The sequence below is a fragment of the Balaenoptera physalus genome (assembly GCF_965194825.1).
Source record: "Balaenoptera physalus genome assembly, chromosome: 19".
Classification (NCBI taxonomy): domain Eukaryota; kingdom Metazoa; phylum Chordata; class Mammalia; order Artiodactyla; family Balaenopteridae; genus Balaenoptera; species Balaenoptera physalus.
The window spans coordinates 63,381,866-63,401,621 of record NC_138900.1 but is presented as its reverse complement, the minus strand read 5'-3'; the positions used below and the strand labels follow the sequence as shown (position 1 = coordinate 63,401,621).

Sequence of the window (19,756 nt, the reverse complement as noted above, 5' to 3'; positions counted from 1 at the left end):
TTAACCTCATGACATCACTCCTATTCTTCTCTGTCTTTCCCCTGTCTTATGTTATGCTGTTCTCAGTCTTACTCATATGGAGACAGCTATTCAGACAAACCCTATGAAATCGCCGAGGCTCAACTGTTTTTAACTTACAAAAATGGCCATTTCATGTGGTTCGACCTGCCGTTTGCCCGGAGGGAGGGGCCCTCTGTCCCCCATTTGTGCAGACCTGACGGCAGGACCACATGCTTCGGCTGTGTCCCCGTCACTCAGGCAGCAGGCACAGGGAAAGCACAGGACGGGCGCAGGCACAGAACCCGTCCCCCGACCCCCCCCCCCGCCCCGCCCCTACTGCGCAGCCTCTGCAGGGCACCCTGCCCTTGCCTCGAGGGTTCTGGGAAGGGTTACTCAGACGATGTTTTATAAATTGCTGAGCACAGCACCGGGCACAGAGTGACCGCTCCAGGCCCTGCCCGCTCCTGACCTCCAACCCTTGGGGCTCAGCGCAGCCCCTCCTCCACCCTGGGCGGCACTCACCGATGATGACGACCGGGAGGGGCTCTGAGCCGCTGGCACCAAGGTGGTCCTTCCACCCGTTGCTCATGGCTGTGGCTCTCGGGGGGGCTCGGGGCTGGCAGCAACCTGGGGGCACAGGGGAGGAGGTGAGCCGGGGTGTCATGCAGTCACTTCCCAGCTGCAGGGTGACCTCCTGTGGCCCTCAGGATCAAGTCCAAGGTCCTCCCTGAGTCTTATCAGGATGACACTCCCCTCTCATATCTGCTATACTCTGAACAGGTCCAGTTATGCAGGGCTCTCTCCCCCAGCCTGGTCACCGCCTCTCTCTGAGCCTCACTCCACACTCCCCATCTCATCAGGGGCAGTAACTGTCCTCGAAGCTTATTCAGCTTCCATGAGGCCTCCTCCGCCCAGCTGGGGGCAAGCCCTGCCCAGCACTTCTGTGACGGCCACAGCCCTCACCCCACAATCCAGCCCTCGGGTCTTCAGCGGACCTGGCCCTGGAGAGGCACTTCTGAGCTGGCGACCTCTCTGGGTCTCAGTTTCCTCATCTGTAAAATGGGAATAATAATCGTCTCTACCCCATGGGGTTGTTGGAGGGGGGACACAGGTACTGTACGTGAAGCACCTGCCTCGAGAAAATGGGCCACCGGGAAGAGACCAGAGCTCACTGTCTCCTCCAGGGGCTGCGCTAGAACAGGTGGACATGCAGAAAGCACGGAAGCCTGAGCCCCTTGGTTTGGGGAGAAATGCATGCAAACCTGCTTGTCTCTGGAGCACCAGCGCCCCCTGCTGGCCACAAGCCCAAATCACTCAGAGAGACCCAAACCCCGTTCTTAGGGCTGCAGGTGCCTGAGGAGAGTCCAGACCCACCTTCTCCACATCCCCCCAACCGAGCTAACGGGGGCCCTGACCTCACCCACTGTCCAGCAGCCCTGCTGTCCTGACCACCACAGGGCAACATGCACACGAGCATGTGAGGAGCAGGCAGGCACTTAGCACTTTCTATGTCCCAGGTATTTGACATGTTTTTTCTTATGTCCTCCTCACACTGACCCTATGCAGAAAGCACTGTTGGTGCTATTATCCCACTTCACAGATGGGTAAACTGGGGCTCGGAGAAGTCACACAAGTTGCTCAGTATCACGCAGCCGACTTTTAAATCCAGGGATAATGGTGCCGAGGCTTTGCCTGAATGCACCGTGCACGCTGCTTGGCCTGTCCCCAGGGAGACATGGGGCTGGTAGCAAGTAAAAGGGTGAATGGGGGGGCACAGGGCCAGACCACCCAGAGCAGCCAGGGATGGGGGCCCGGCATCGCTGGCCTTCAGGATTCTTCCAGAAAAGACTGAAATCTGGATTTTTAATGTGAATTCTCTGATTTGGAAAAGTGGGCAACTAATTCACATTTTTTGAAAATCTTCAACAGGCTGGTGAAACACAACCGAGGCCAGCGTATGACCTCTGATGTGCGCAGAGTGACAGCAACACCAGCGTCCACCGCTGGGCAGGTCCCAAGCAGAGGGACGAGGGACAGCCGCCCAGACAGGCTGGTGGGAGGACCTGGGTGTCACTCCCACAGCAACAACAGTGGACCTTCGCACAGCACTTTACAGTTTGCGAGGAGAGAAGCTTGCACCTGAGCCATAGCATCTGGGCCCCTCGGGCACCCTGAGAGGTGGGCGGCGTCACCGCCATCTGGCAGGTGAGGAAAGGGAGGCTCAGAGGGTGAAGGGTGTCTCCAGTGTCACACAGGGGGATGTGACATTTAAGGACCCCCTCCCCAGTGCCCTCAGGTCCCCTGAGAATGGCCTTCCTCACCTCAGCTGGGGCCTGGGCTGGGAAAGCCTCCTCCTCCCGTCTTGGTGAGCCCCGTGTTCCCCATCAGGGACCATATGGCTCTCTCCACGCCTGGTTCCCTGCAGAGGCCCAGGCTGTCTGCCTGGGAGGAGGATTCCGGGGTGACACCACTGCCACTGCCAACAACGACACAGAATGACCAACATTTCCATACTTCCATGGAGTTAGCCAGGTGCCAGGCATGCTCTAAACACTTGATGCACATTAACTAACTTAATCCGCATTTAGCTGCGTTGTTATAAGGACTCTCGCAATCACTCTCGTGTTACAGACGGGGAAACTGAGGCCCAGCGAGCTTCTCACAGCCCTGTATGGTTTGCGAGGAGTTTGCCCCAGCTTGCACAGGCCGAGCTGGGTTTGAGCCCAGGATGGCCTGTTCCAGAGCCTTCTCTGTGCCCCCTGAGCTGGAGTGACAGTGTGACAGCGTGTGACAGAGGCCCCTCCTACCCGGCGGAGTGTAGCACGCGTACCCATCCCTGCTCCCCCTGCTGCTCTGTCCCAGCGCTGGTGTCGGGGGAGGGAGGCCAGGCGGCCAATGCTCGCAGCTGGGAGGGCACAGTTTCTCACTAACCACCGGCCGCTGGGTGTGCCTGGTGGCCCTGGGGAGGAGGGCTGTGGTTCCCAGAACTCTTCCTCCTGGTTCCTTCAAACAGCCCCAGGGCCCTGCACTGCACATCCTCACTGCCCCCAGAAATAGCACCAACGGGACGCAGGTGATGTCCTTGCAAGACGCTCCTTCTGCATCGGCTCCTTTAATCCTCATGGAGCCCACTTTACAGTCCGGAAAACTGAGGCTCAGGGAGGTAAGGCCATGCCCCCGAGGTCACAGAGTCAGGGGGTCATGAAACTAGTTTATTCACCGAGGGCTCAGACCACCTGGACACCCCATAGCCCCCCACAATGGGTGCCAACTTGTCCCCAGCGCCCACGGAGTGCCCACCCCGGGCCAAGTCCTTTACTTGAAGCTTCAGTAAAGGACTGAGGATCCCAGCCCCTTTGAATCCTCCCAGCGCCAGTAAGGAGGGTACTTGCAGAAGCCCCCGTTTACCGATGAGGAATCAGAACTGACTGCCCCCTTTTCACGCTTCCCGGAGGCAAAGGGGCCCCATTTACCAGCAGAGCTTTTGGACTCCAAGTCCAGTGCTCGTTGCCAGAAGCTTCTGGATGCCACACACATGAGGTCACCACCCAGAGGCTGACCTGAGAGGTTACTTCCTGTGCAGCGATACAGCCCCAAGTCCTGAGACAAAGCTCTCAAAACCTCGGAAGAACGCATGCTGCCAACTTTCATTTGAAAGTTTAACTTCCCATTTCTTCTATGCTTTTTAGTTTTGTGGGGTTGGAAGGGTCAGTTTTTAATGCGAACGTTTTGTTGGAGTCCCTCTGGTTGGAGATGGCAAATGTCCACCGAAGAAAGTTAACATTGAAAACTCATTCAAGTTCACAAGAGAAAAGAAGCCTAAAAGAAATGGGAATAACTGCACCTTCCAAGGTGCAATTATTTTCTCTTTCTTTCTTTGGAGTTTGCAGCATTGGAACTTCTAGGGTTATCAAAGCTTGAAACCACTCTAAGACTTGGGGCACCTGTATGGCTACATTTACTGAGTACCTGTGGTGGCTTTTTGCTCATTTCACTTTAATGACAACCCCCCACCCCTCTGCCCCGTGGGTTTTCTTAACCCGATTGACCAGAGGGAAAAACTGGGGTCAGGAGGGAGCAGGTGTCTTTCCCAGGAATGTTGGAGACGGCTCCCCCGAGCCCAAATCCTGCCCCTTGATACCTGTCAGAGGCCGGGTGAGTGCCCTCTGAGGAAAACAGCATGACAACAGTGCCACCAAGAAAGTGGCAGGGGGAGGATGAGGAGGCGCTCTGTCAGCCCAAGTGCCAGCAGCTGCCAGTCGCCAGGGTGACGCCTCAACACCGGCGCGCGCCCCGTGGCACCACCTCCCCCCCGGAGCCTCCCCCATCTGGAGCCCCAAGAGCTCCGAGGCTCCCCAGACCCTCTGGGACCCCTCATTCTCGGCACCCCGAACCGTCCTGGGAGAAGCCAGGTCTCCGGGACCCTGGGGCGGGAGCCGAGGGCAGGTGCCTGGTACCTCCGTCCCCTGCAAGCAGGAGAGGCGGGGTCCCGGAGGGCAGCACCCAGCCTGCCTGTGTGACCCAGTGGCCTCGGGGCGCCGGGCAGCCTGCCCGGGCTGGCCACACCTCTCTTTCCTGCCCAGAGCAGCATCACGTGGGCTGGGGTGTACTCCAAGCGGGCAGGGCAGCTGTCAGCTGAGGGTGCCAGGCACCTGGAGATGGGCACGGCCGGGAGGGGCGAGGGAGGACCCTGGGGTGGGGGGATCATGCTGGTCCGGGGAGCCTGCGTGGCTCCAGGGCCCCGTGGCCACCCCTGCCTGGGAGGGACTAGCTTCTCCCACCGCCCCCCCATGCCTCGCCTGGGCCACTCACCTGATGGGCAGGGGTCGAGGACACTCGTGAGCCTGGCCTGGTCAGGCACTAGGAGAACCAGGGGTCACGGTGCCGGCCGAGGGAGCAGGACACCCATTACCCCGTGGGGATCCAAGAGGCTATGAGAGGCCGGGAAGCGAGGGTATTTCACGAGTTGGGAGGAGGCGGGTGGTGGGCGGGGCCAGGAAAATCACTTTCATAAGCGTGAGTCAGCAGGGGCCCCTGGATGAATGAACTTGCACACTTGAGGGAGGGCGGTCACGTTGCCAGCTCCGGGGCACGGCCTTAAAGGGCCCCTACCCGGGGCGGGGGGTTGGGGGGTGGGGCCGGTCCATGGTAGGGTGGGGCCCGGTCGTGGCCAGGCTGAGCCAACCTGGGCTTTCCCCTTAGGGAGGCGGAGACAGTCCTGCCCAACGTACAGTCAAGGCGGCCCCTTTAAGTAGAGAAAGAAGTCCTGGTGCCCTCATTCCACCTGGTTCTACGTGGTGTCTTCCCGCTTCTCCCCGCCCTCTCCCTCCCCGCAATAGAAAGTCCTCTGGCACCAGCCCGGCGCAGGCTGGGAACCCAGCTGTCACTTCCTGGGCAGGCTGCCTCAGTTTCCTCATCTGAGAATGGGGCTAAGTAATAACTCTCCCTCCTGGGTGGTCGGGGCGTTTCAGGGATGTCATTCTTGGTGACCGTGCCTAAAACATGGTTCATGTCTTCTTTTCTTCGTTATTTTTTCTCTTTAGCCTGTAGCATTGCGTGCCTCACATTTTGCCGATTCTTACTCATTTTATTATTTTATCGTCTCTCTGCCCAAACCAGGATGTGGGTTCTGAGTGGCAGGAAAGTGTATCTCTGTCTGCTCTATCCTGAGCGCTCAGCACATAGTAGGTGATCCAGGAGGAAGGACGGGAGGGCTTGAGAACAGTACTCGGCCCAGAGACCTCAGTGCATATTAGCTGTTATTTCATTACTGATGTGACTGTCACCCCCGTCCTCCTCACTTGCCTGGGGACTTCCCTGCCAGCCCTGCGGCCCCACTAGGGCTGGGACCAGGGTTAAGCAAGGAGGCACTCACCTTGCATACCAAATTTAAGGGGATGCCAAAAACACTCAGTGATCAAGAAAACAGTATTTTGATGCAATTGAAAAAAATAAAAATTAATGCCAAAAATCCAAGATAAACGAAAATGTTAAAATTTCAAACAAAGATCTGTAACCATGCCATGCCAAGCTGTACTAGAGCCTGATGCAAAAAGAAAAATCAGAATACGCACGCTGTCTGTATTTAAAACTTTGACATTTTGTTCATCCTGGATTTGAGGTGTTACTTTTGATTTTTAAAAATACTGCATGAACACACTATGTGCCTTGATTATGGAGTGCTTTGCTGCCCCTTGCATTTTGTGCTCGAGGCGACACCTCTCTCCTAGTCCTGGCCCTGGTGGCCACAGGGGACAAGGGCCCTGCTGTGGAATATGCACAGAGGGGTGGCGGGGGACCAAGGGGGAGGGGACCGGGTCTGACCGCTGGGCTCCTTTGGGCACAGGGGGCGGGGCCCGGGTGAAGGATGGCTCTGAAGATGCAGAGTGCTGCTGGGACCGGAAGAGAAGGGGGAGAAAGGAGAGAGAGAGAGGTTGAGGGGGGGAGGAGAGGGAGAGAGGGGTGCCCCACAGGGAGGGGCTGTTGACAAGCGTCTGGGGGGCAGTGAGAGGAGCTGGGATGAGAAGGGAGACCCTGGGGGACCAGGCCCCACAAATCACGTGACTGGTCCAGGCAGGGCTGCCTCCGGTGCGTGGTGGGGTGGGTGACAGCTGGCTTCTGGGCTCAGCTCTACTGGCCGAAGGAGCTTGGGTGAGGCACTGCGCCCTCGGGGCCTCCCTTTACCCAGGAGAAATGGCACTCATAGTCCTTTCCTCCTGGGGTCCCGGGCAGCAGGGACCCTTGGCGTCACATGACACAGTGTGACATAACATGCAGGAGGGGGCAGGAAGTCCATTGCTCCAGGCCCCAGCTCCCTGGCTGGCTTCTAGCTCTGCTGCACATGTGCTGTGTGACCTTGGGCTGGTGGCCCACCTCTCTGGGCCCCTGTTCCAGCGGGGCTTTGTTACCAAAACTCCCTGACACCTTGGTGTGCACCCCACACACACCAGGACCTAGTCTGGGGTTTGCACACACCAGGAGCCGTGACGGCCGAAGATGGAGCTGCCCCTGGATGTCCCTCTGGCACAGGCTGCATCTTTCCCCAGCAGCCCTGCCTGCCCAACCCCCGCCCGCTGTCTCCACTTCTCCATCCCAGGGCTCTGGTCTGCAGCCTCCCGGTGGTTTTGGTGGGTGTGTAAACTGAGGTCAGAGACTCCCACCCGAAGCATGGTGGGGCGGGGCGGGGCTGAGGCTCAGGGTCCGGAGGGAGAGCCTGGGAAGGAAGTGGGCTCCGGGCACCCCCAACTCTGGGTCTGGCCAGTCTTTCCTCCCAACCTGCCCCGCTGCCCCCACTGGCCCTGACCCCTTTTCCGGATTTTGAAAATTTGCTGATATGGGAGAATTGTGGGCGGGATATGGACTTTCTTCCCTGTCGCCTGTTTACCTGACAGCAGATTATCAGAAATAAAATGTGTTGAGTTGCTTCCAGAAAGCTTGACTAAGACAAAGACTGATAATGTCACAGGCAGACAAAGGGGCGAAGGTTAGAGGAGCCACAGAGAAAGAGCAAGAAGGGTCTTTGCAGGTTGACTCTTGGGGGACTGGCTCTCTTGGACTCCACTGGGTGCCCCGATTCCTTTAGACCTGCCCCGCCCCCTTCTCGGCCATGACTTTGAATATTAAGCGCCGGAAGTGTGAGCCTCCTCATTCTGATGTGCTATAAGTAGGGCTCAGGTGCAGCAAATAAAAATATGGGCACCCAGGTAACTTCCGGAATTTCAGATAAACAAGAAATAAACTTTGAGTGTGTCCCATGCAATATTTGGGATATACTTATGCTAAAAAAATTTTTTTCATTGTTTATGTGAAATTCAAAGCTACCTGGGCAGCCTGCACTTCATCTGGCAAATCTAGCCTTAAGTGTAAAATATTCGCTAGATTTCAAACTGTTAGTAAAAACGAAAAACAACTAAAAAAGAAAAGGCAAAATGGCTCAATAATTTTTATATGGATTCCAGGTTGAGATGAATATCGTGAAAATATTTTGGACATCTTGGGTTAAGTGACATAGATTATTAAAATTAGCGTCACCCGCCTCTTTGTTTAACGACGCTTTTGGAAAACTCACAGTTACACACACAACTCTCATTTGGCTTCTGCGGGACGCTTGCACCAGCGGCTCGTGCAAACGGGGACGTTTTGGGACATTCCCGGGTTTAGCACCAAAAGCCCCGCCGCGTCCCAGGAGCCCCTCAGTTCCAGGTGAACCAGGATGGCTGGTCACCCTGGGCCACTGCAAGCGGCTGGCGCCTCGCTTCTGAGCCTCACTTTCCCACTCCATGCCCTGTAGCGCCAGCATGGGGCTGGCAAGGGGGTAACCACTGGCCCATGCAGCTGAGGGCAGGGGCCTGGCTCATGGGAGCAGCCTGTGCTTGGTGTGCAGCCCCCTGCCCCCCAGGCTCCCCCCAACCCCCGCCCCAGGTGCTCGCGAGCTGGGGAACCAGGGGAAGAGAGGGGAGGGGTAGCCTCAGGGCGCTTCCCTGGGGGTCCTGGTATTGAAACAGCCCTCACATCAAGCCCACCGTTCCTCCCTCCCTAAGAAACCCCAGGACGGGGACTTCCCTGGGGGCGCAGTGGTTAAGAATCTACCTGACAATGCAGGGGACATGGGTTCGAGCCCTGGTCCGGGAAGATCCCACATGCTGCGGAGCAACTAAGCCTGTGCGCCACAACTACTGAGCCTGAGCTCTAGAGCTCACGAGCCACAACTACTGAAGCCTGCGCGCCTAGAGCCCATGCTCCGCAACAAAGAGAAGCCACTGCAATAAGAAGCACGCGCACCGCAACGAAGAGTGGCCCCTGCTCGCCGCAACTAGAGAAAGCCCGCGTGCAGCAATGAAGACCCAATGCAGCCAAAAATAAATAAATAAATTAGAACAAAAATAAAAGATAAAAGAAATCCTAGAACGGTTCGAAGGGGCTGTTCTTGGCCTCTCCTCATCCCTCTCCTTTGGGACAGCTCCCATGGCTCTGCCACTTGCTGGGCACTTCCAGGCACTGGGCACTGTGGACACAAGGTTCTTTATACATAGCTGAGGCTCAGAGAGGCCAATATTGAGCCTGAGGTCACACAGCGTAGGTGGCAGAACTGGGGCTTGAACCCAGGGCTGCAACTGCAGAGCCTGGGCGCCTGCAAGAAAAAGGCTGACTACGAAGGAACTAAGGAAGGAAGACAGCCTGCTTCCTGTCTCAGACACAAAGGCACAGACCCCTGAACTCTCCCGGAGGGCCCCCTATCTCCACGGCCACCCCCTTTATGAGGCGTTCACACTGTAAGGTGTTTGGGGGATTGCTACATTTGATCTGTTAACCAGTCCAGTGAGGAAGGCTCAGTGCTGTTATTCTCCCATTCTACAGTTGAGGAAACTGAGGCCCTGAGAATGTGAGATGTAGCCCTGAGTCACGGCAGGGCCGGCCAGTGCATGACAGGAGAGCTAATATTTGCCCTCGCCGGTTAGAGTCTTGTCATCCACCGCATTCCATCGATTCTCCTGATAACCCACAGAGGTGGGCAAATATTTTCAATAACAAGTTTCGTTTACAGATGAAGAAACCCGGAGGGACTTGCCCAAGGCCAGGGGCAATGAAGTGGGGAGAGGGGATTCAGAGTTGGGTCTGTCTGGTGGTACAGCCTGCGCCTGCTGCCCCAGGACATCGGTGTGAGCTGCCAGGGCGCAGGGCAGGTTCACGCCCTGGATAGTCACCAGAGATCCCCCGGGGGAGACGGTGTCAAAGCTGGGGAAGCCCACATCCTGCCCCCGCATGGAGAGAACCAAGGAGGGCCCCGGGAAGGAGTGTCTGCACAGGGTTGAGGCTGGGGGTCTTCAGCTACATTCTCTGCTTCCTGATTGCCCCCTCTTTTCCTTAAAAACCAGGAGGAAAGTTTTGGCAGGAGAATGAATGTGTCTGTCCAACAGTCAGGGTGGACAGGGGTCCAGCCCCGGGTGTAAAAGGCTTCCACTTTGGAGTCAGACCAACCAGGATTCTGGCTCCATCACTTTCAGCTGTGTGATTTTGGGCAAGTGACTTAACCTCTCTGAGCTTCCGTTTCCTTATCTGTGAGCTGCAGACGGCACAGCAGTGCTTCTCATCCCTGCTGCACATCAGAATCACTTGGTGGAGGGGGTTTAAAGATACACTAACACCCAGGCCCCAGTCCCAGAGATTCTGACATCACGGGGCTGGGATGCGGCCAGACACGGGAAGTACCACTGGTGATTTCCATGTGCGGCAGGGCTGGGATCCTCTGTCCCTACAGCTGTTGGGGGATGAGCTGAGATACAGCTGAGGAACCGCCTGGTCCATGGAGATGCCCAATACATTGGACTCCCTTCCATCCTGGCGGCCCTTCTTTTTGTAAACCACATTCTTTATGCTGTTGCAGGAACAGCCATGAGGTCTAAAAGAGAAACACGTCTTTGGAAGAGGCAGGCCACCAGGATAGCAGGGGCCAGCTGGTGACCCTGGTGGGGCCTCGACCAACCGGACAGACCTCGATGTCACCTTGCTCATTTACCGAGATTTGGTTTCCTCAACTTTGACTTTTGAACTTGATGGAGGACTTGACATTGACCCCCACGGCTTTTCATCTCATTCTCTCTATGCACAGGCATCCCCTGAGCCTAAATTCCAATCCTAAGGGAAAACCCGGAAGCAGAGACAAACCCCAGCCACGACAGACAAGGAGACACGCACCAAGCATTGATATTTATAGCAAGAACTAAGCAACTTCCGTGCTGGCCACTGAGACCAGTGCAGCCAGCGGGAGCCAGTGTTCAGAGAGGACCATTCGGCAGCCTTTGGAAATGGCAGTTACAGAGCCAGGAGGCAATGTGGAAACTCTCTATGATAGAAACAAGTGAAGCAGACTACGTGGGCTTGAGGGCAGGAAGTGGAAAGGAATCAAGGAAAAAAAAAAAAAAAATCTAGAATATTTGCCAGGGCCAAGGAATTGTAGATGGATTTTTTTTTTGGTTTTATTTGGCTGCGCCATGCGGCACAGAGGATCTTAGTTCCCCAACCAGGGATCAAACCCGTGCCCCCTGCGATGGAAGCATGGAGTCCTAACCACTGGACCACCAGGGAATTCCTGTAGATGGATTTTTAAAATTCGAATTTTCACTATCTTTGTATAATCAATAGTAATAATCATAAGGAAAGGCAATTCAAGACGAGGATTTTCTGTTTCATTTTGTTCACTGATGTATGCCTTACGCAGGGCCTGGGACACAGTAGTAGCTCAATAAATACGAATTGAATGAGTGAATGAATCTTGCTGCTTTCACACTTTCCTGACAGATTCTTAAAAGATTTTGAGCACGAATGGCCCCCCTTGGCTTTATATCATGTGCATATAGATTGGAGTGCCTTCTGTATGTTTAAATCTTTGATGACAACTTTTCAGTGGCTTGAAGACAGAGCCCTGTGGTATGCCATTAGAGACCCTCCCACTAGTGGACATAGCTCTATCATTGGCAGAGGGGTGAGTGAAAAGGGTCCTGTCTGTGGAGTCAGAAACTCTGGGTTGTGTCTCTGGAACTTACTAGCTGTGTGTCCTTGGGCAAGTTACTTCACTTCTCTGAGCCTCCATCTCCTCGTCTATAAAATAGGGACACCTGTCCCTCAGGGTAGCTTGCTGCTTGGCACGTTGTGGGTTCTCAGCAAACTGTGAATACCGCCACCTGTGCTTCCCACCATCCAGACATTTTCACTCTGAGCAGAGAGTCATTTTCCAATCATCCAGCCCACAGTTCCACCCCTCCCCCACAAGTATCCTCTAGTGCAGTGGTTCTCAAAGTGTGGTCCCCGGACCAGCAGCACTGGGGAACTTATTAGAAATGCAGATTCTCAGGCCCCACCCTAGATTCACTAGATCAGAAATTCTGGGATGAGCCCCGCCGTCTGCATCGTCACAAGTCTTCTGCGTGATCCTGAGAACCACTGCCGTCCACGCCACCCTCCGGACCCGTCTGCAGGCCCCACAAGACAAAGGAATGACCGTCATCTGACTCGACTGCTCCTGGAGAAGCCGCGCTGAGTACTTGGGCCACTGCTTCTTTCTCCCTCTGGCTGGTAATCCATAAGCAATCTGTGGCCTGGGGCTGGAGTGTGAGCGCGTGCCCCCTCGTCCCTCAGAAGCCTGGGGCCCACCTGCTTGTCCCTGACCTGGAGGGTCCTGCCGTGTCCTGTGAGTCCTCTTAGGGCACGTCCCAGGCCCCTCAGCACGCCCGAGGGCTGCGACCTGCCCTGACCTGCCCCTCCTCCAAGCTTCCGGGCCCTCCTAGCAGGTATGTGGCTCCTTCAAGTCCAAGTTCATTGTCCGGGCGGACAAGCACTCCTGGGGAAGCCGCTGCTGTTGCCCTTTGGCCCAGGGGAGCCGCGGCATCACTTTCCTTTTTCCTTTTGCCCCACATGCTGCTAAAAAAAGCCCTGTTTGCTGTCCTTATTGGATTTCACATACCCTTCAGGCCTTGCCTTCCTGGGCGGTGGTGAGGTCAGGCCATTCACCGTCCTTCGTCCTGCGTCCTGCGAGCTGGACCTTTCCCCAGGAACTGGACGGGCTGGGAGAATAGCTCCAGGGGCATTTCACACGTTTCTCTGCAGAGAGCACCTGTGAATTCCCGGGAAGAGGGCTGCGGGGCTTCGGGGTCTCGTGGTTGCCAGAAGCAGGGTTCCAGACTCCTGTCCTTCCTTACTGAGGCCCCATAAGAGACATCTCCAGAGTCTCTTATAAACTGCAAATTAGACCCTGTACCTCCTCTGCAGCGCCACCTCCAGGGGCTCCTGGCTGTCCTCAGACCTGCCTGGCCTCAGGACCAGCAGACAGGCCCGGCAGGAACGGACCTGGAGGGGGGCCCACCTGCCCCGGCTCTCAGGGTCCCCCCGGCACCCAGTGCCTATGCTGTCTCCTGCCGGCTGCCCTGCTCTGCCCGCGATCCCCTGCCTCACTTTCCTCTGGTTCTGGGCAAACCTCTCTGGATCCAGCTCTCTGCTGTTCAAATGAGGCAGGGATAACCGGAGCTTGCATTTCCTGAGCCCTACAGGGCGCTGGGCTTATATACCAAGGGCTTATAACCCAGGAGGCTCCTGCCTTGCCCACCAGACCAGAGCCAACAAGCGCTTCATGCCCAAGTGTCCCACGTCAGAGAGAAGACGGTACAGGGGAGCTTTGGAGGGAATGGGGGTGAGGGCGGTGAGGGTGACGGGGAGCCCCTTGGCAGTGGTAGCACTTCCGCTGAGGTGGCCTGGTCACCCAGGGAGCTGGTGGAGGAGGCCGAGGGAAGGCAGGGCAGAGACACTCCCAAGCAGAAGCCCTCCAGATCATCAACTGGACTGCTTTGTTTGAAGAACTAAAGGAAGGCAGGAAGGGTGCAGGGGAGCCGGAGGGGCCGGCCGGGGATAGGCCGTGCAGAGAAACAACCTGGACCTTACCTGGGCTGCAGTGGGAGCCCCTGACCGGCCAGCGAAGCCCCAGAGCAGTGGGCAGGCTGTGGTGGCTACTTGGCGAGAAACGGCAGTGCCTGGGGCCAGGATGCTGGCGGTTTAGGCCGAGAATAGATGGGGCTCGGTCCATTCTGGAGCCGGCATCAGCACGACTCGATGACAGGTTATACCTGGGGAGTGAGCAGTGCCGCCCTGCTAAATGTGGAACAGCTGACTGACTCCCTCCAAAGGAAAAGCCAGGATCGCCGTACCTGCCAATTCCTACGGCCTAAATACTCCCACCACGGCTGATCTGAAGCTACCAACTCCATGTGCGGAGTTGGGAAGAGACAAGCATAGTCCCGTGTCAGCCGACCCCAGGGGTCAAGAATACCAGCCATTCTCCTGGTTCGAGCAAGGCGACGGGTGCATCTTCACAGGGCCACTGACTCTGGGGACTTCCCTGGTGGCACAGTGGTTAAGAATCCGCCTGCCAATGCAGGGGACATGGGTTCGAGCCCTGGTCCGGGAAGATCCCACATGCCGCGGAGCAACTAAGCCCGTGCGCCACAGCTACTGAAGCCCGCGAGCCTAGAGCCCACGAGCCACAACTACCGAGCCCACGTGCGGCAACTACTGGAGCCCGCGCGCCTAGAGCCTGTGCTCCGCAACAAGACAAGCCACCGCAATGAGAAGCCTGCGCACCGCAACAAAGAGTAGCCCCCGCTCGCCGCAACTAGAGGAAGCCTGCGCGCAGCAACGAAGACCCAATGCAGCCAAAAATAAATAAATAAATAAATTTATAAAAGAAAAAAAAAGAATACCAGCCATTCTCCTGGTTTGAGCAATGCAACGGGTGCATCTTCACAGGGCCGCTGACTCTGGGGCCCCCTGGACCACAGGCAGACCCCGTGGGGATCTTGCAAAGCAGCTTAGAGGTGCCACTGGCTCAGCTGAGGTGACAGCGTGGCCCAGGGGAGGGAGGGAAAAGTGGCACCAGCAGCAGAGAGCGGGCCAGTCAGAGAAAACAGAGAGACTGGGATAAAAATGATAACGATAAAAGCTACGATCTATTACATCCTAACCAGATGCCAGGCTGGTGCTCAGTGCCTTGTGTACCATCAATGTGCACGTCCCTCTCCGAGGCAGGTCCCATCACCAGCCAGGTTTACAGAGGAGCAAATTGAGGCACAGCGAGGGGCCGAGCCAGGCAGCCTGATGGCGGCAACCTCCGCTGCTGCCTACCTTCCCAGCTGAGCCCAATTCCTTCTCCAAACACAGAGCCTTCTTTGGGAGTGGTTTTGTTTTCTGAAGAAATGAGGCCTGCTTGGTCTCCTTTGATACTAGCCTGAGTTGAGACCAAAATGAACCACAGCTGGTTTCTGGTTCCTCATGGTCACCACCTTCATCCTTATCCCCATCGTCTGTCATCTTCGACATCATGACAGCCGTCACCTCCATCATCATCATCACCATCTTCATCTTCATTTTCATCATCTCCGTCATCTTCATCCCTATCACCATCATCACCATCTTCATCATCACCATCTTCATCTTCACCACCACCGTCTTCACCATCACCACCATCTTCATCACCATCTTCATCATCATCATCATCATAAGCATCACTGGGTAATGGGATAACAGGACTGTTCCTTACATGTAGTTCTAAGTTATCTGCCATGGCCGAGTACTGCTTGTACATTTTAAAGGGGGGCAATCCCATGGTGGCACTGAGGTACTGTGATTGGAGCTGGGTAAGGAGATGGCCGGGACAAGCGGGTGCCTGTCTGAATAGACGAGAGCCCCGCCTTGCTCACAGGGCTGCATCCAGCAGGACCTGACAGGCCCTGGGCTCTTTGGACTGATGGGGGAGCCAGCATGCTGGGCAGCCTGCCATCTGACCTCCACTGCTGCCTGCCCTCTGCAGCGCTGGGGTGCCGCCCCCGGGCACAGTCAAGTCCGGGCCGGGCCTTGGAGGCTCTGCGTGTTTGGTGCACGGTTTGGGGTGGAGGAGCAGCCTGTGTGGGCTCGGGGAGGAGGGGGGCTGAGGTGTCCGCTGCATGAGCAGGGGGCCCCAGACACCCTCGTCACGGGACGATTCCTGCACTACAGGTGATGACGCTTTGCCAGTGGAATCGGAGGCATGGGGGCTAAATCATCATCGGGCTGGGCGTGGCTCTGCTCTCCTCACAAGTCTGGGCAAGGATGGGCTGGTCCACCTCTGGCCGTCAAGGACTCTGGACCTGACTCCAGGCCACTGTAGCCTTCTTCCTCCTTCTGGAATTCAGACTCCATCCTCTATTTGATGAGGGTGGGCAGATGCTGTCTCCCCAGCCAGGGGGCAGGAGCAGGTCATCCTCTGCTCTTGTGCCCTACTCCCCTGGGAACTCTGGGCCCCCTGAGAGCTGAGGTGCAGGGTCCCGGGCACCAGGACGTCGACACTCGGAGGGAGCTGCCCCATGAGCCCAACGCCTCGCTTCCCAGGTGCAGAAGCTGAGGTCCAGGAGGGGAAGTGGTGCCTCTAGGGCCACCATGCTGCTTCCCCCTAAAAAGGCCAGGACTCTGGGGAGGGGGCTCCACGCTCCCCCGCCCTTCAGGGACTCAGTCAGCAGGCGTCTATGCACCAGTGCTGTGCTAGGAGATGGGCACACGATGCTGGAGGAAGATGCAGGTCTCGTCCCCAAGGAGGTGACGACCCAGCGGGGAGATGAGCAGCTGAGCATGTGAGTGAACGTCCTGTCACCAGTCTGGCCATGTCAGGAGAGGCCCCAGGAGACAACTGGGCCGGGAGCAGAGCGTGGGAAGGACCCACTGGGCTAGGAAAGGTCTTCCAGGTGGGGGAAGTGGCAGGTGCAAAGGCCCTGAGGTTGGAAGGAGTCTTCTGAGAAACCAAAAGGGCGTGTGTGTCTGAGTGAGGGCATCAGCTGAGGCTGCAGGGGCTGACAGTAGCCAGGTCACGCACGGCCTGGTGGTCTTTCTCCCAGGAGCAAAGGGAAGACCCCAGATGAGGGTCACGGGATCAGACTCGCATTTTGAAAAGATCGTGGGGAGGATGAAGGCGAGTGTGGATCGGGGGCTGTGGCGTCTGTCCCAAGAAAGCATCAAGGTCACAGCCACTTTCTGTCCCCAGGAAGAAGCTCCACCTGGGTCGGGCCATATTCCAGACACTGTGTGTGTGTGTGCGTGTGTGCGTGCGTGTGTGTGCATGCGTGTGTGTGTGTGCGTGTGTGTGTTGTAGGGTATGACATGCAGACAGGAGAGGTGGAAGTGCCAGTGGGTGGAACTTGCTGAGGGGTTAAAGGTCACAGGGCACGCGGGCATGGTCTGTCCTCCTCCCCGAGGGTCCAGAGCTGCCCAGTGGGCTCTCCTCTCCCTGAGCCCGCGTGGTCTGTCCTGGGCAGGGGCAGCCATCACCCTGAGTGCCCTCTTCCTTCTCCTGGGACTGGCCTGTGTGGCTGCGCCTTCCACGTGTGCGGGGGGGTTGGGTCTCTGGCCGGGGCCTGGGGCTGTGGAGAGGCAGGTCGGGCTCCTGAACCCACTGACATCAGTGGGCACCCCCTGTGCTGGCGCCTCTCCCAGGGATCTCATGGGGAGGACAGGAGCCCGGGTCCCGGCAGGATCTGGGTCCTGTGAGTCTCCTGCCCTAATACCACCATGATTACACCCTGAACCTCCTCTCTTCCCTGGCAACCGTGGGATTGCATGTGTGTCTGGGAGCCCCCAACCCCCCAGACAGCTGTCCTGGTTCAGTCTTAGCATGCTCTACCCTACCCCAAGCTGCCCAGAGACCCCTCTCCCAGGGCCAAAACCAGGACAGATTACAGGATACGCAGGCCTGGAGCAAAATGAACGTACGGCCCCTTGTTCAACAGTTAGTAAGAATATCAAGATAGGGAATCCTCCTGCACTGCTGGTGGGAATGTAAATTGCTACAGCCACTATGGAGAACAGTATGGAGGTTCCTTAAAAAACTGAGTTACCATATGATCCAGCAATCCCACTCCCGGGCATATATCCAGAAAGGACAAAAACTCTAATTTGAAAATATACATACACCCCTGTGTTCACTGCAGAATTATTTACAATAGCCAAGACATGAAAGCAACCTAAGTGTCCATTGACAGATGAATGGATAAAGAAGATGTGGTACATATACACAATGGAATATCACTCAGCCATAAGGAGAATGAAATAATGCCCTTTGCAGCAACATGGATAGACCTAGAGATTATCATACTAAGTGAAGTAAGTCAGACAGAGAAAGACAAATATCATATGATATCACTTATATGTGGAATCTAAAAAATGATACAACTGAACTTATTTACAAAACAGAAACAGATTCACAGGCATAGAAAACAAACTTACGGTTACCAATGGGGAAAGGGGGAGTGGGATAAATTAGGAGTTTGGGATTAACAGATACACACTACTATATATACAATAAACAATGAGGACCTACTGTATAGCACAAGGAACTATACTCAATATCTTATAATAACGTATAACGGAAAGGAATCTGAAAAAGAGAGAATCACTTTGCTGTACACCTGAAACTAGCACAACATTGTAGATCAACCATACTTCAATTAAAAAAAAAAAAAATCAAGATGGCGATAGCAGAGCTTAAACCCAGCGAGGGCCCTTCTGAGCCCCGAATGCCTGTGAAGCGGCCCTGGTCCCATTTAGAGGTGCAGGAGTGGGGGCCTGCCAGCCAGTCATTTTCAGGGTAAGAGATGCCTCACAGCAAAAGAATTTACCAAGAGTCGGGCCCTGAGCTCTTTCTCTCATCCATTCACGCCACGATCAGGTTCTGCGCTCCTGCCGGACACCAAGCGCCACAGAGGCCCCGAGACTGGAGGTTGGTCCTGACTCTGGCCTCGGACGAGCACCGCACCCAAGGTCGCCACGGCCCCTCCTCACCAGGCCTCCCAACACTCACCAGCCTGGGGCTCCTGGCGGGCTTCTCCCCGGCACACTCAGGTGCCTGCGACTCGATGGCTGAACGCACTGATCCCCGGGAGGGGGTCCTCGGAGCAAGGGGGCATGACATCCTGTCACTTCCCCACCATGCACAGCCCCCCATCTGTCTGTTACCAAGGGCCTCCCCATCTCTCGCCTGCATTGTCCTGCAATGCACTAACCTGCATTGTCCCCGTGAGTTCTATGCAGTGGGTGTAACTTTTAACTTACACACAGTACAGTGCACGCTTAAGTTTGCAGATGTGCACGCCCACGTGGCCACCACGCAGGCCACCATGCAGGACACGCGCGGCCCCCTGGAGTGCCCCCTCCTCTGACTCTGGTCCCCACGCATTAGCGTTGTCGGCTCTCCATCTTGCCACCAACGGCATCGCACGGAATGTTCCCTCTCATGTCTGGATCTCTGGCCCTGGGTCCGCTCACGCCGGTGCGTGGGTCGTGGGTCCCTGCGTTTAACTGCTGGGCAGAGCCTCACCGTCTGCATCCTCCACAGCTTGTGTGTCTGTTTCCTGGACGTTTGGTTGTTTCTAGCTTTTGCTATGATGGTTCCAGAGCGAGCCTTTGTGGGGACACTGGCTTTCATTTATTGGGGTGAATGCATAGAAGCGGAAACTCCGGGTCACAGGGAAGGCGAGTGTGTGAGGTTACCAGACACTGCACGTGGCTCTCCAGAGGGACGCACCACCTTGGCCGGGTCCCTGTGGCCGCCGCCCGGCTGGCCCCCGCCCCCCGACACCAGCCAACTTCCTGCACGGGTAGCTGGCCACGCCATTCCCTCACTTGCTTTGCAGCCAGCCCCTGCCTTGGTGGGGGGCTGGGCGGGGGTGGAGAAGTTCCAACTCGGCGGCATCACCTGGCCCTCCACCACCGGCCCTGTTTATCTCCCCAGCCGTATATCCCTGGCTCTGTCCCACCTTGAACCTCATGTTCCAGCCATATCGAAGGCCCACAGTTCCCTGCACACACGTCATTTCTGTCCTTCTGCGTGGACTGTCTTTTCCGCCAGGAGCACACGTCCCTCCGTCGCCCTCCTGAGGGCGGCCGCCTTGTCTTCTCAGATCTAACCAGAGCATCTTGGCGAACTGCCGACGTCTCCCGGGCCCTGACCCGCATCCTTCGGCCCACTTCCACCTGGCTGCTCGAAGCCACCTTGGCTGGGGCTCTTCTGAGCACGCCGGGTTTGCACCGTGGGAGGGATGCCACACAGTCAGGGCAGCCCCTTCCTCCCAGCTACGTCCTCAGAGCCCAGCAGGATGCCCGGCACACAGGAGGCCTCGGTAAATGTGCAGTAAATGCTCAGCTTCGTACAGTAAAGCCCACACATCCAAAGCGTGCACCCCCGTGTGAC

The 19,756-nt window shown here is 56.5% G+C and overlaps 1 protein-coding gene across 6 annotated transcripts in view; it reads right to left on the bottom strand.

The window, feature by feature from the left end:
* Nucleotides 1-19,756, bottom strand: part of OSGIN1 (oxidative stress induced growth inhibitor 1) — a 54,091-nt gene that overhangs the window by 5,975 nt on the left and 28,360 nt on the right. For 3 of the 6 annotated variants that reach the window (XM_082437238.1, XM_082437237.1, XM_082437239.1), the window contains one exon: nucleotides 523-627. In XM_082437238.1, the coding sequence (XP_082293364.1) occupies nucleotides 523-589 (67 nt within the window). In that variant the 5' untranslated portion in view covers nucleotides 590-627. Of the gene's footprint in view, nucleotides 1-522; nucleotides 628-2,321; nucleotides 2,477-4,812; nucleotides 4,970-19,756 lie in introns of those variants that run through there. The other 3 variants (XM_082437236.1, XM_082437235.1, XM_082437240.1) reach the window with 3 other exon arrangements.